The 12,292-nt window shown below is 35.1% G+C and overlaps 1 protein-coding gene across 3 annotated transcripts in view; it reads right to left on the bottom strand.

Annotated features, from left to right (window-relative positions):
- The window catches only part of SMG1 (SMG1 nonsense mediated mRNA decay associated PI3K related kinase), a 66,254-nt gene that overhangs the window by 34,368 nt on the left and 19,594 nt on the right, over positions 1 to 12,292 (bottom strand). For all 3 annotated transcript variants that reach the window (XM_064461798.1, XM_064461800.1, XM_064461799.1), the window contains 14 exons: positions 10,875 to 10,933; positions 9,913 to 10,126; positions 8,998 to 9,123; positions 8,831 to 8,903; positions 8,058 to 8,155; positions 6,283 to 6,456; positions 4,990 to 5,214; positions 4,249 to 4,350; positions 3,534 to 3,803; positions 2,859 to 2,989; positions 2,009 to 2,170; positions 1,413 to 1,531; positions 584 to 671; positions 399 to 500 (listed from right to left, as the gene is read on the bottom strand). In XM_064461798.1, the coding sequence (XP_064317868.1) occupies positions 399 to 500; positions 584 to 671; positions 1,413 to 1,531; positions 2,009 to 2,170; positions 2,859 to 2,989; positions 3,534 to 3,803; positions 4,249 to 4,350; positions 4,990 to 5,214; positions 6,283 to 6,456; positions 8,058 to 8,155; positions 8,831 to 8,903; positions 8,998 to 9,123; positions 9,913 to 10,126; positions 10,875 to 10,933 (1,943 nt within the window). The remainder of the gene's footprint in view (positions 1 to 398; positions 501 to 583; positions 672 to 1,412; positions 1,532 to 2,008; positions 2,171 to 2,858; positions 2,990 to 3,533; positions 3,804 to 4,248; positions 4,351 to 4,989; positions 5,215 to 6,282; positions 6,457 to 8,057; positions 8,156 to 8,830; positions 8,904 to 8,997; positions 9,124 to 9,912; positions 10,127 to 10,874; positions 10,934 to 12,292) is intronic.

Below are 12,292 nucleotides of genomic sequence, written 5' to 3'. Positions count from 1 at the left end.
AGAAAAAGTTACACACACACAAAAATATATATATAAATGTATGTATGTAATGACTGGAAGTATACTCCTTGGTATTAAGACAAAGTGCTTTAAGAGTTCAGGTCTTTGAGACAAATTGCAAGACAATACTGCTAGAGTTCTGGGCAACACGGATCTTTACAAGTATTCATATTTGCTGCAAAAAGTGCTGCATAGTTTATAAGATTTTTTAATAACTGTGTACTGCCTACTGTTCTTAAACCTGTAACGAAGTAGGAGACATAGCAAGACACTTCATGCTTTTTGATTTTAAATTAAGACAGTATGATGACATCCGACTGGCATTATTTTTCAGATAAATGTAATTCAAAAAAGAAACTAAACTCCTCTCTATATGGTAGTTAATCTCAATAACTTACCTCAACACGACATCTAAAGGAATTGATTTCAGAAGTTTTCCAAAAGTTTGTCTTACACGTGCACCACTATGTACCAGTTGAACACGACACACATCAACACACCTGCATCACCAAAAAGGAAAAAAGGTGGTAACATTTCCATCCACAGCATAATTCAAATGATATACAGAATTCTGTGCAAGTACCTTTGTAAGAGGTCATCTGGGAGGGAGGAAGATAGGGCATGAAGGCTACTACATGCTTGAAGACAAATGTTCACATCTTCTAGAAGGGCTGAATTAAGGAGTTGAAAGGAAAAGAAGTTATTCTTGCTAGAATTAGATAACTTATGCATTACTCTGGTTGTGGTAAAACATCTAAAGACACTTTTACAGCATAGCTGGTAGGAGATGACTGGTTTTAAGCAATACTTTTCTTTTGATTTCATTGACTGGTTTTAATATAACACGTAAATGTTTAGTAACAAAAAGCCACTTGTGCTACATGTTACTTATGGGCCTTTTCTGACAGCTGACAGACTAATCCATACACTGGCATTACACACAATATTTCAGTAAGAAAACGAATGTAAACCTAGTAGCTCCTGGCCTTGGGAAGTTATTGCTCTTGCTAGTATTATGCTACTGAAAATATTTGTTCCCATATTTCTATTTCCATGCTTTGAAATCCAAAACAATACATCATGTTATGGAATGGTCGCACTGCTTTTGATAAAATAAAATGCAACCTTACAAGCAAGATTTAGCACATCACTGACATTTTTGGTAGATCAATTTCACAATCACAAATTATTTTAAGAAAATTAATTGTTTGCAAAAGTAGTAGGCAGGGATCCATTTAAGAAAAATTATAGAAAGAGAGTGTAAGTCTTTCTGCACTACAAACTGGAAGCATCCCTAAAAGTGAATGAAACAAGCACAGTTGCAGCTACCAGTGGTATATGACAAGGTCACTTATGTACTTAATTATGCCATATAAAAAGAACTTAATAAGTAAAAATACGCGATATCTTACTGTTTGCTAAAAGTCCTTTACAAAACTTATGAAAAGATGGGAGAGAAAATAACGGTGCATATGTTTCTGATTTTTTCATCAGAACAGCCACTTCCAAAGCCCATGTCATAAGTAGTTTCCTTCAAAAAACAGAAGTATGTCATTCTATACAGTTACAGAAACGTATCTTTCAACATTAAACTACTTCACATTCAGATGAGTGTTATACCATAACTCATTTTTTAAACAAAAGGTTTTGTAACATTAAAAATGACCCCAGTTTTCACAGCATTTTGGTAATACAGGATTGTAACTATTGTAAAAAGGCACATTCAGTGAGAAAAAAGAAAAACACGACTTTTTCTGTGAAGTTTGATAGCTTTGCTTTGACTGTATAGATCTCACGATGGTTTCAATTTTTCTAGTTTTCATGCATAAAAATGAGCAGCTACTTCTTCCACATGTATTTCATTACTGTTTAAAAAAAAAACCCCAAAAACCAAATACTTGACTGCTTAAATTTACCTCAAGTTTTACAGATTAAAATTACCCTGGTTTCAGAATTAAGGCATTCTAAAGAAAAAAGAAAGTCTCCTCATAAAGATGATGTTAGTTACCTGGTATCTTGAGTAAGGTTATCCTTCTTAAGCAGTAGCCCCAAAAGGTTTAGTATGATTGAGAAGTGTTTTTTTGTTGCTGTGGTAACAGTACTTATAACTGCTCCATCAAACAGAGAAGGGGAGGAAGAACTGAGGCTACTGGATATGAAATGGTCATGCCTGAAAAGGCAAGGAAAAACATCTAATATAAAACCACTCCAAGATTAAGAATACTTCCTTAAAGTATACAGAAGGGGGAAAAACAACAAGAAAAAACCTCTAACCAAAAAAACCCAGCAGCAAAAGTCACACAGTAACCACATTATGTCAAAAGCCAAATATTTTTATCCCTGGCCTAAAACAAAGTGACAATTTTACATCAGTCCCTGCAGCCCAGTAACCTGGTTTCAACTCTAGCTGGTATCAAATGCTTAGTAAGAAAAAAAAAAAAAAATCACCAAAACCAAGAAATGTACAGAGTAACAGTTAAACTAGTATACTCCCCTACTTTGACAACCTTTTGCAGTAATAAGATCCAAACAGTGTTTAAATCTGTTGTTTACATTTCGTTACCTCTCCTAGATCTCACAATAAGCAAAAATAATCTTTCCTTATTTACTCTCAGTTATCTCTATTCAAAGACTTCTAATCTGTCTTTGAATAAAATGCCAAATTTTAAGCCAGGATATCCTTTCTTGGCTGAGATACAGACTCCCTGCAATTAACAAAAGTAAACACTGATTAGGGAAGTTTGGGCAAGAGCTTAATTGTAACAGCCTATTTAAATGAATCCCTCCCACAATATATTCTGTTCAGATCATTCCATCCTAATGCTCTTACAATACTGATGAATTATTCATCCTCATACCTGGAACAGTGTGAATATAATGTATAGAGTACTGCATACTGGACAGCAGGAAAATGAACTGCTATGTCACCGTGAACAATCATCAGATTTTTACTCAGTAGTGCAAACACAGTCGGCGAAAGGGCCCACATCTATAAAACAATTGCAACATAAGCAAAGAAACATAATAAAGAGGATCTATTTTTAAGTGTAGTTTCCATACCATTATTTTTGTTTTGCTTCTCTCCAAGGAAAATAATTTAACTCTATTAATTTTCTGACTTTAATTGTAACTATTTTCTTTCCCCTTTTTAAATAACCTATTAAAAGCAGTTTGTTTTTACTTGGAAAGATCTGGAACAAGTGTTTTCACACAGCTGATATACTACCAGAGGACACAATAAATCTTTATTTTCAAAAAGAATTACTATGACAATCTTAGAATCAATCCATGAATAACCCAGATAAGATGCTCCCTAGAAACTGCTTTTCATTATGCCCTAACTAGAGATACAATCCAGCCATTTTGCTTCCCTGAGTTTTAATACTGGAAGTTTTACTATAACATAAGTTATGAAACAAATATGATAATTTTATTATACATATGTGCGCTACTGGTGAAAGTCTTTACGGTATATTTTAAGAGAAAGTGTTTTTACACTTATCACACAAACTTTATCTGTTCTTTTTACTCACCCCAATTAATGAGTTTTTAGCATTTCCAATAGTACTTAGAGCACTGAGGTCAAATATAACAACAAACTTTGCATTATCCACATTGAGTATATGCTTCTTGAATGAATCATGCTGGATTTCAGAACAGGCCTCAGGAAGATGTAAACTATAGAGAAGACTGTTTAGAGCACAGGTCATTTCTCCTAGAATCAACCTGTAAGCAGTCTCCAAAACAGGAATGTTCTTCAGGCTCAATACCGCTTGGTATACAGCATGGGCTGCTGCAACAACCTTGAGAGTATAAAATAATTACAGTAATAATTGATTAGCATGGAATAATAATGTTAAGTCACCAACACAGAATTTAAAATTATGCTTCTTTATCTATGATTAGCCTAGTCTGATACACATTACCTATCTCCAGTTTTCTGTAATTAAGTACTACTTACAGAATCTATTGATTACTTTCTGGATCATCCACTAAACACATCGAGTGTGAAAAGCCACATCAACTAAGGACTTCTCTACCTGGTATGATGGCCAACTTCCTAATTCCTTATTAAATCTAAATGCCAAAACCAAGAACTAGCTACACCTGCCTTTTCAGAATTTTCATAGATATATAATCAAATATTTAAAATATATATTTAAGATGAATGAAATTTTACAGCTTAATACATACATTCTAGGAAATGCATGAAGGATGTTGTAATACACCTGTAGAAGGCACTCTTACCTCTTTCTCCTTATGATAACGAAGAACAAGTAGTTTAGACTCTGGTATAAATAATTTCTCTACAAATGACGATGGTAGTTTTGTATTTATTTGTTCAACAATCTGGGATAAAAACCAAAATTATAAATATCTTTACCTGAATTAATTTTTATTAGAGTAATTATTAAACATTAGTATTTTAATTTTTCTAGCTTGTATTCACTATAACTAGAAAAAACACCTTCCCATCAAAGCAAGTATTTTGCATTTGCTTTTCCAAATCCACATTCAGAAAATTAATTATTTTTCAGACTTTAACAGCACAGCTGAGAGACAGTTTGTGTGATTACTTTAAATTGATGTGAGTTTAAGAGTTGGTGGCCTACACAATAAGAGGTATATTTTGAAGAAGTCTGATTTCCCAGGTCATGGCATAAGTAGATAAATAGACTATATTAAGTACTAAGATTCTGAAATTCATCAGGTGGTGTTATCAACTGCAGAGGCCAGAGAATGGCACTGTCCAGTCAAGCCAGACAGGGAGGGAAAGCAAACCCAAAGAACCCCCCAAAAACCCAACGCAAACACTCAGGCTAAAACTAAATGCCACTTTATCGACAAGCCAAATGCATAAACAAGCTAGCAGAATAAGCTTTATAGAAGAGTTTTAAATATTTATCTAACACACACACACACAAAAAGCAAGGTTAGAAAATAGTATTCTCCAATGACAAAACCGCAGTAATAATAATATGTACAAACCAGTGTCAACAGATTCAGGACTGAAATGATATAATCAGTGCCACAGGTCTGACAATTTTCCATTTGATCTAATCCATATGTGATGACCATGTCACAGTGTACGGTCATACTTGGATCCAGGCTGCCAAGTAAAACACCAACACACTCATTGGCAGCTGTAAGTACGGCTTCAGAAAAGAACACTTGATTTGCTGCAGTCACACATCTCATTACTCTGTACAGAACCTGGAAAATTAAAAACACACGTAAATTATACTCCATTAAAAAGAGACAACAACCTATGCTATTTAATTATATACACATCGGTTTGATATCCTGTCCCATCACCTACTCTACAGCTTGGTAAATTCTGTCAATAGAATTTTCTGAATAATGCAGATCATGGCATTACACTTCAGAAGTGTAAGAGAAAACAAGTCTTCAGTTGCCTTGTTTCCTACTCAGTTAAAGACCTGGAAAGATGCAGAAAACCTAAATTCATTATTCAGAATTCTGTTCAGTTCCAACTGATGTCAACAGAAGTCCTGTTGTAAAAGACACACTAGTTTTCTTTTTTTGAGCTTTTGTCACAAGAATCCTCTGAAGATTAAGACAAGTTACATAACTGTCTTGGCTTTAATTGGGAAATCCATACACTTATTTATGCAAGAAATTGTACCTTACAGAGCTCTGCAAGGCTGAAATTCCAGTTGTGCAGCCCATGCAGCAACAAGGTTTTGACTGCAGGTGTTTTTATCTTAGGTTTTTTGTTTGGGTTTTTGATTTTTAATCATTCACTCCATCTACAATTCCCCTTACAGAATTATAGCAGCTACTTAGCATATTATATAATATTTACTCTGAGCTTACAACATCCTATATTACAGAACTTTGCTATCAGATTGCTAGATACAATTTCAGCAGGACAAAAAAACCCCTACATTTTATAAAAATCAACCTCATAATTTGAATTTAATTTTTACAGCATAATAGCTATCTGAATAAATGGTAACATCATGGTTACAGAGAAAGATAACGCAAGCATAAGCCTACCTGCATGAAGGTAAAATGACTAAAAGTTGGTTTCTGCTATATATGACTCCCACGTGCCACTATCACAATCTATACCTTAATATTTAATAAAATTCTTGTAGCATACTTCAAGAAAATACATTTCCTCAAAGCTGAGCATATACATATTCATATTCATGTAAAATTCACAAAACCTAAACAAAATCAGTGAATACCATCATTATATGGTGATAAATCACGTCAGCAACACAGAAATATGAGAAGAAAAACTTGAATTCTTACATCAGTTACATATGCTTCTGTAATTGGTGGTCCTCTAATTGGGCTGAAGCGTTCCCCAATACTCCTCACCACAGTACTGAAAACCCGAAGAAGTGCAGCCAGTTTAGGCAGTGATACTGAAGGAGGAGGAATATCTTCATCTACTGATTCCCCAGAAGCCACATGGCTGAGGTCCTACAGCACAGAAGTTTTATATATCAGTACACGTCATTAATAGTTATAATACATGGATAAAAGATTAAAATATGACATTAAAAATACTTCATCTATTTTTCCAGACAGATTACAGATACTATCCCATTATAGATATATTTATCCAATATCTCTAACTTCACATACATATGAAGATGGGATATAGGCACACAATGACACTGAGCAAGACAGAGCAGAAATGAGATGCTGCTCATTAGTTTAGCCACTGAAACAGAGTACTCAGACTGTATCTTGTAAATTAAGAGAAGCGTACGATATACCTGGCCCCTGGAACATCATCATCCATATTGCTGCACTGTTACAAGTCACCTGCACACTTTCACCACTCTCCCAAACAACTCCCGTTCACAAATGGGAGTCAGGATGTTTGAGTGGCCATTCCCATCACATTGCTTACATGCAGCTACCTTGATGTGGAGACCATGAGTTTACTAGCAGGCTGCTTCATGCCAGCTGGCATCAGTGCCCAGGAACATTCCCAGAAGCACTGATCTCATTAGTATAGACATAGCCTTGGTCTACTCCATTGTGAGATAAAAAACACACTAGCTGGAACCACCTCCTCCATGACTTAAGTTAACACACGTTATCTTAAAACTATTCCTTGACTAATACGCATGTTGTCCAGTTCAGCAGACAAGCTGATAAGGAGCAACTCATTGCACTGACTAATCACTTTCAGCTGTGTGCCTACAGTCACAGCAGCACAGGCTTCTGTGGGCTTGACACTGCCAAAGAGGTCTGTGAATCCTAACTCTTAAAAGTCGTACCATCAGAAGCTTTGGTGTACATATAACTACACTAATAAAATCAAATTATTTATTCTCCTTTGAGTGAAACAGATTATGCTGGAAGTACAATTTCACCCATAGGATCTGCGCGTTAACATACATAATAGAACATAATCTAGTTATGAGCATATATACATAGGAGCACATACACCTTAAGAAAAAGGCAGCACTCCTCTCCCCCCCAAAAAAATCCAAAACACTTCCTTTAATGACAGCATCAGATAAACTCTGTGGCCTGTTAAGTAAGCAAAGGTTACAAAGTCAAAACAAAGTATGTTAATATACTTTCATTTTCTATTTCTCTTTTCTCCACAATATAATCTGTTACTTTATTAAAAAAAGACACATCTGCCATTATTCTATGGAAGCATTAAGAATTCTTCTCCTACCAATAGTCACTACTTCTGAAAAACTCTGAAGTTGGACAATTACAGAAAATACCAAGGAAAGACCATGAAATGTCTTCACTGCAACTTTTTGAAAATTAAGGTATTCTTGTTTGGTTAATTGTTTATTTATTAAAACATTATATTCTCAATGAACAACAGCTGAAAGCCTGGCTATGGTACTACTTAAGTAGTTCATGAGGATTCATATAGATTGTCATCACACATGCCTTAAGTGTACTCCATAATTCGATCCTCTTTTCCCCAGGAAAATCATAACATTTTGTTTTCTACAAATGTAATGCATCCATAAGAATCACAGCTATGAATTTATTAAGAAATCCACAACTGTTAACTCTGGCATATACCATAAATTCGTATTTACCTCAGCATACGCTTCCATATCTTCTAAAAACTGACCCAAAAGTGTGGTAGAAAAAGTAAGATCAGCCACCCAAAAGGGCTCCAAACTCTGCAGCCATCCTGTATAAAAATACCACAGCAGTTAAAACAGGGCAACAAGGTAACATATGAAAATTTCATTTTAGTTGCATATGCCTGAGGTAAAAGTTGCTAAGGTAAGATAAGGTCATCTGCATGAAAATCTTAACTTTTTTTTTTATAAATATAAATTCTATTTTCCTGCTTTGTCCCTTTGACAAATTCTTTTTAATGTTCACTCCTGCCCTACTGCAGTTGAACATTAAGGACAGAATCTAGGACTATGACACAGGAAACATAACGGACTTGCTGTGAATAACTCCAAGACAACCGCTATAACTATAGGAAGAAGTTTCACTATTTCCTAAATGCCAGTACAGTATCTTTACCACATAAATCTTCCAGAATTACATAGGTGAAAATACATTCTTTCACAGAGAATATATTAAGACCTATAAGCTTAAAAATTTTTAACAAGTTACACAAAACAATAGATGTTTAAGTGTAGCCTGAATAAAGTATCCAATTTTTCCAGATATTGCATAAAATGGCAAATACAAATTTACTAAAAAGATCAGAACAAAGTATCTTGTTGTGTAGCCAGAAACTCATTTTGGTTCTATGTTAAGTTCCGTGTCAGTAGGACCAGACATGTAAGTAAACCCACATCATCTGCAAGCCAGAGTGGACTACATTAGCGACTCTTGCCAAACTTACCAGACACCTGTTGAGTCAACGAAGGTTTCTGAGTGTGGTCTATATGCCACCCAACCAGTATGTCCACTGTGTCCTGGAAAGCAATTTTGAAAAAAGATTAATCACCCAATTTGCTGCACCAACATTTCTATGCAAGAAAGAAAACACAGAGGACAAAGCATGCTTACCCTAAAATTGGTGCTGAAAATGTGTGGGTAGCATCGGGACACCAGAAGGATGCACTTGACACATTTGCACAGTAACTCTGGTGTATCCACATTTTCTAGAATGGACTGCAGGCTGGTCATTACAAGCTAAAAAGTAAAGCAAAGCCACTAAACATTTCACTTCATCAAAACAATGTGAAAAGATTACAATATTAGGTACACACAGATTTATTCAGCGTTGAACACCTTTTAGCAAACTATTTTGATTCAAACACACCTCAATACGCTTTCTGCAAGAAGGAAAAACAAAAATCATCATATCTACTGCATGAAAATATTAATTTGAAGTGGGTGTTTGCTTGAAATATGGCAGACCCAGGTCAAGGCTTGGGGACACTGTTTTCTTTAATTCTTTGGCCACAGAACAACTAGTTGTTTTAAGTTCCTGTTTCTCCTGCTGAAGCTTTATGGCTATGTAAAGTAAATATTAAATTGGAGCACAAACCTGGACATAGTTGTTCTACACCCAAAATTACAAGAGCCTAGAACTTGAACCAGGGGACCAGATTTGTCTGCACACATCCTACTTCCTCTCAGATCTAATTACACTTAAAGTTTGAAACTGTAAATAGGAGGTAGCACAAAGCTCCTAACAGGTTGGGTTTTGTATACCATTCCACTTGAGTTCTCCTTTTGGATCTGCAATATATACTAAAAAGTTACCTCAAAATATATATCATCCTACAAAGAGCTGACATTCCTTTCTAATGTAATCAGAATCAGAGAATCCCATTCGGAAAGCTCCCTCCCAGTTGTAATTATATTTACTTATTATGTCAACATAGCATTACTTACTGTTCGTTCCAATTTAAAAAGTTGATTCAAGCACTGCACTAGAAAAAACATTAATAATCCTGTTTTAACTCGTAGACTTACCTGCATTAAAGATGAAAAGGCTTTCTTTTCTCCTACAGTCTCTAGTGCTTTGTAGGTTGCACACAAATAAAGAAGTTTAACTTCATCTTTTGTGGATGAGCTGAATTTGCTAAAAATCCATTTAAAGATTTTCTCGGCCTCATAGCTCAGAGAAGCACAAAGAAGGCCAAGACAGCAAGCTCCTTCCTGTCTCAGTTCTTGAAGCAATTTGCTACTGTATTTTTGGGGAGAAAAAAAAGAAATGTGGAATCTCCAGACATGACAGCAGAACAGAAGAAACCATGAACAAATTAAAACATTTTCTAAAGAAGAAAAATATCTGCATAAATGAAGCTGCTTCTCTCTTACTCAATGGCAGCACAGATGAATCTAAAATAAAAATTAATAATCTGAAAAATTCTATTAAGTATTATTTCTATGGAATAAATCAACTTGAATAAAAGTATGCAATAAATGGGCTGTTCTACTTGCAACGCACTATCCAAGCAAGAAAATTCTTAACATGCAGCTGACTTCGGGTAGTAACACTGAACTAAACACCAAAAAGCCCACACATACCTGAGCTCTTAGGTGGATGTAAATTGATTAGAAGTTGAAAAAAACTTAAGATCAATTTGCAAACTAGACAACCACAGCGCTGCACTACTATACCCAGGTCATTAAACACAGCTGAGACAGACTTCCTATTACCTACAACATAAAAGCCACACTTGTGCATCCAAGTTCTCTCCATACAAAGTGTACTCTACACAATCTAACAGTATTGTTGATACGCCTAAGAGAGTCTTAACTCTCCCCCAGTTCTGTCCTATTGCTGCAACATCACACCCATGCAAAATTAGAGCATTAACTGCTTTCAACCTTTCCCCCCTCTATTCAATTTCTATACTGAAATCCAAACCTAATGTTACCATTATTTTTCCTCTTTAAAGCCTTCAAACTGCTTAGTTTTTCCAGCTTACCTTTCATTGAGTACATCATGAATGGCAGTCAGGATATTATCCAGTTGTTTAACTAGTACCTATAAGATACACAAAAGGCATACGCATAATAATGGCACAATAATTTCTGCAAACTAGGTCCTGTTTACACCCACATTAAAAACACCACTGCCGATTCTGTTTCCTAATAGAATGCTTTTATGCTTTCCACGGCCACTGCAGACTGGCATGAACTATATTAAGCAATACTGCAATATTATCCTACATGTTATATTTCATAGTTATTTACAGTAGCTATAAAAATACACTGGCAGCCTGCTATCAAGGTTTGTTCTAAGTTTAGTTCTTGCTGATAACATTACATCACAAATATAAGACTCACCATACAGCTCACCAATAGCGTCTACTGAAGACCTAGTCTGCTAACTAATAATTATATCAGCAGAATATTTAAATGATCAAATAATACAATCTGAAGTATTAAAATTTCTCCTTAGGCAATCCTGACTTTCAGAGAAACAGGATACTATTTTGGAGAATGAAACATTATTGATGAACCAGTGCTTGTCAATAAACACATCCAGAAATACCTGTTTTCCCAATATGCACCAAAAAAAAAAAATCACATTAGTGAGTTGAGCTGCAAAATAATGACCTTGACTTGATCTTGTTCTCATTAGCAAGCTGGCAGAAGTTTAAAGAGAAATTTTTCAGTGACAAGCTTTTGACATTCTGACCACTAACAAGGACAAAGTTTGTCACCACTGAGTTAGATATTAGAATGGCAATTCCAGTATGTTCTGAGATACCAATAAGCATAAATAAAATGCAGTTCCAAAAAAAAACTGGGGAAAAAATGCATTGCAAATAATGGAAGTAATTAAAAACAAAACAAAAAAAACAAACAACCACGGAATAATCATGGAAAGCATTTACTCCCCAAACCCTTGTATTAACAAGGATTTTGTTTCAGAGGAAAGCAGAAGTATCAACTAGGCTTGGACACAGTCTGCTTACAGCTAGGTGCACAGAATAGAAAAATCTCAATGTTTAAGTGTCACACCTTTCGGAAAAGAGTGCAATTACCACTGGTTAATTAATATATAATGAGAGAATCAACCAACTTATTATAGATATGGATAGACACATAACCCACAACTGAAATATCATAGCACTGCCTGTAAATGAGTGGCAGGGTATTAAACCATCACTTCCTGCTTTTTCAATACTTGGAGAACTCCTAAGCTCTTCAAAACAGTGGGGGAGATGGGTCAGACAAAATACTCTTAATACTTAACTTCAAAATAAGTAATATTGAAATCGTATACTTACATGGGGATACTTCCCCCCAAATCCTTAAGGAACACTTGAGGATACTAGAGAGTTCAACAACCCATTAAAAAAACAGAGACTTAAAAAAACCAGAGACTTATTTTGTT

Source organism: Phalacrocorax carbo, chromosome 10, assembly GCF_963921805.1.
Source record: "Phalacrocorax carbo chromosome 10, bPhaCar2.1, whole genome shotgun sequence".
NCBI lineage: Eukaryota > Metazoa > Chordata > Aves > Suliformes > Phalacrocoracidae > Phalacrocorax > Phalacrocorax carbo.
The sequence above is the reverse complement of the archived record's forward strand: the minus strand, read 5'-3'. Positions and strand labels throughout refer to the sequence as shown.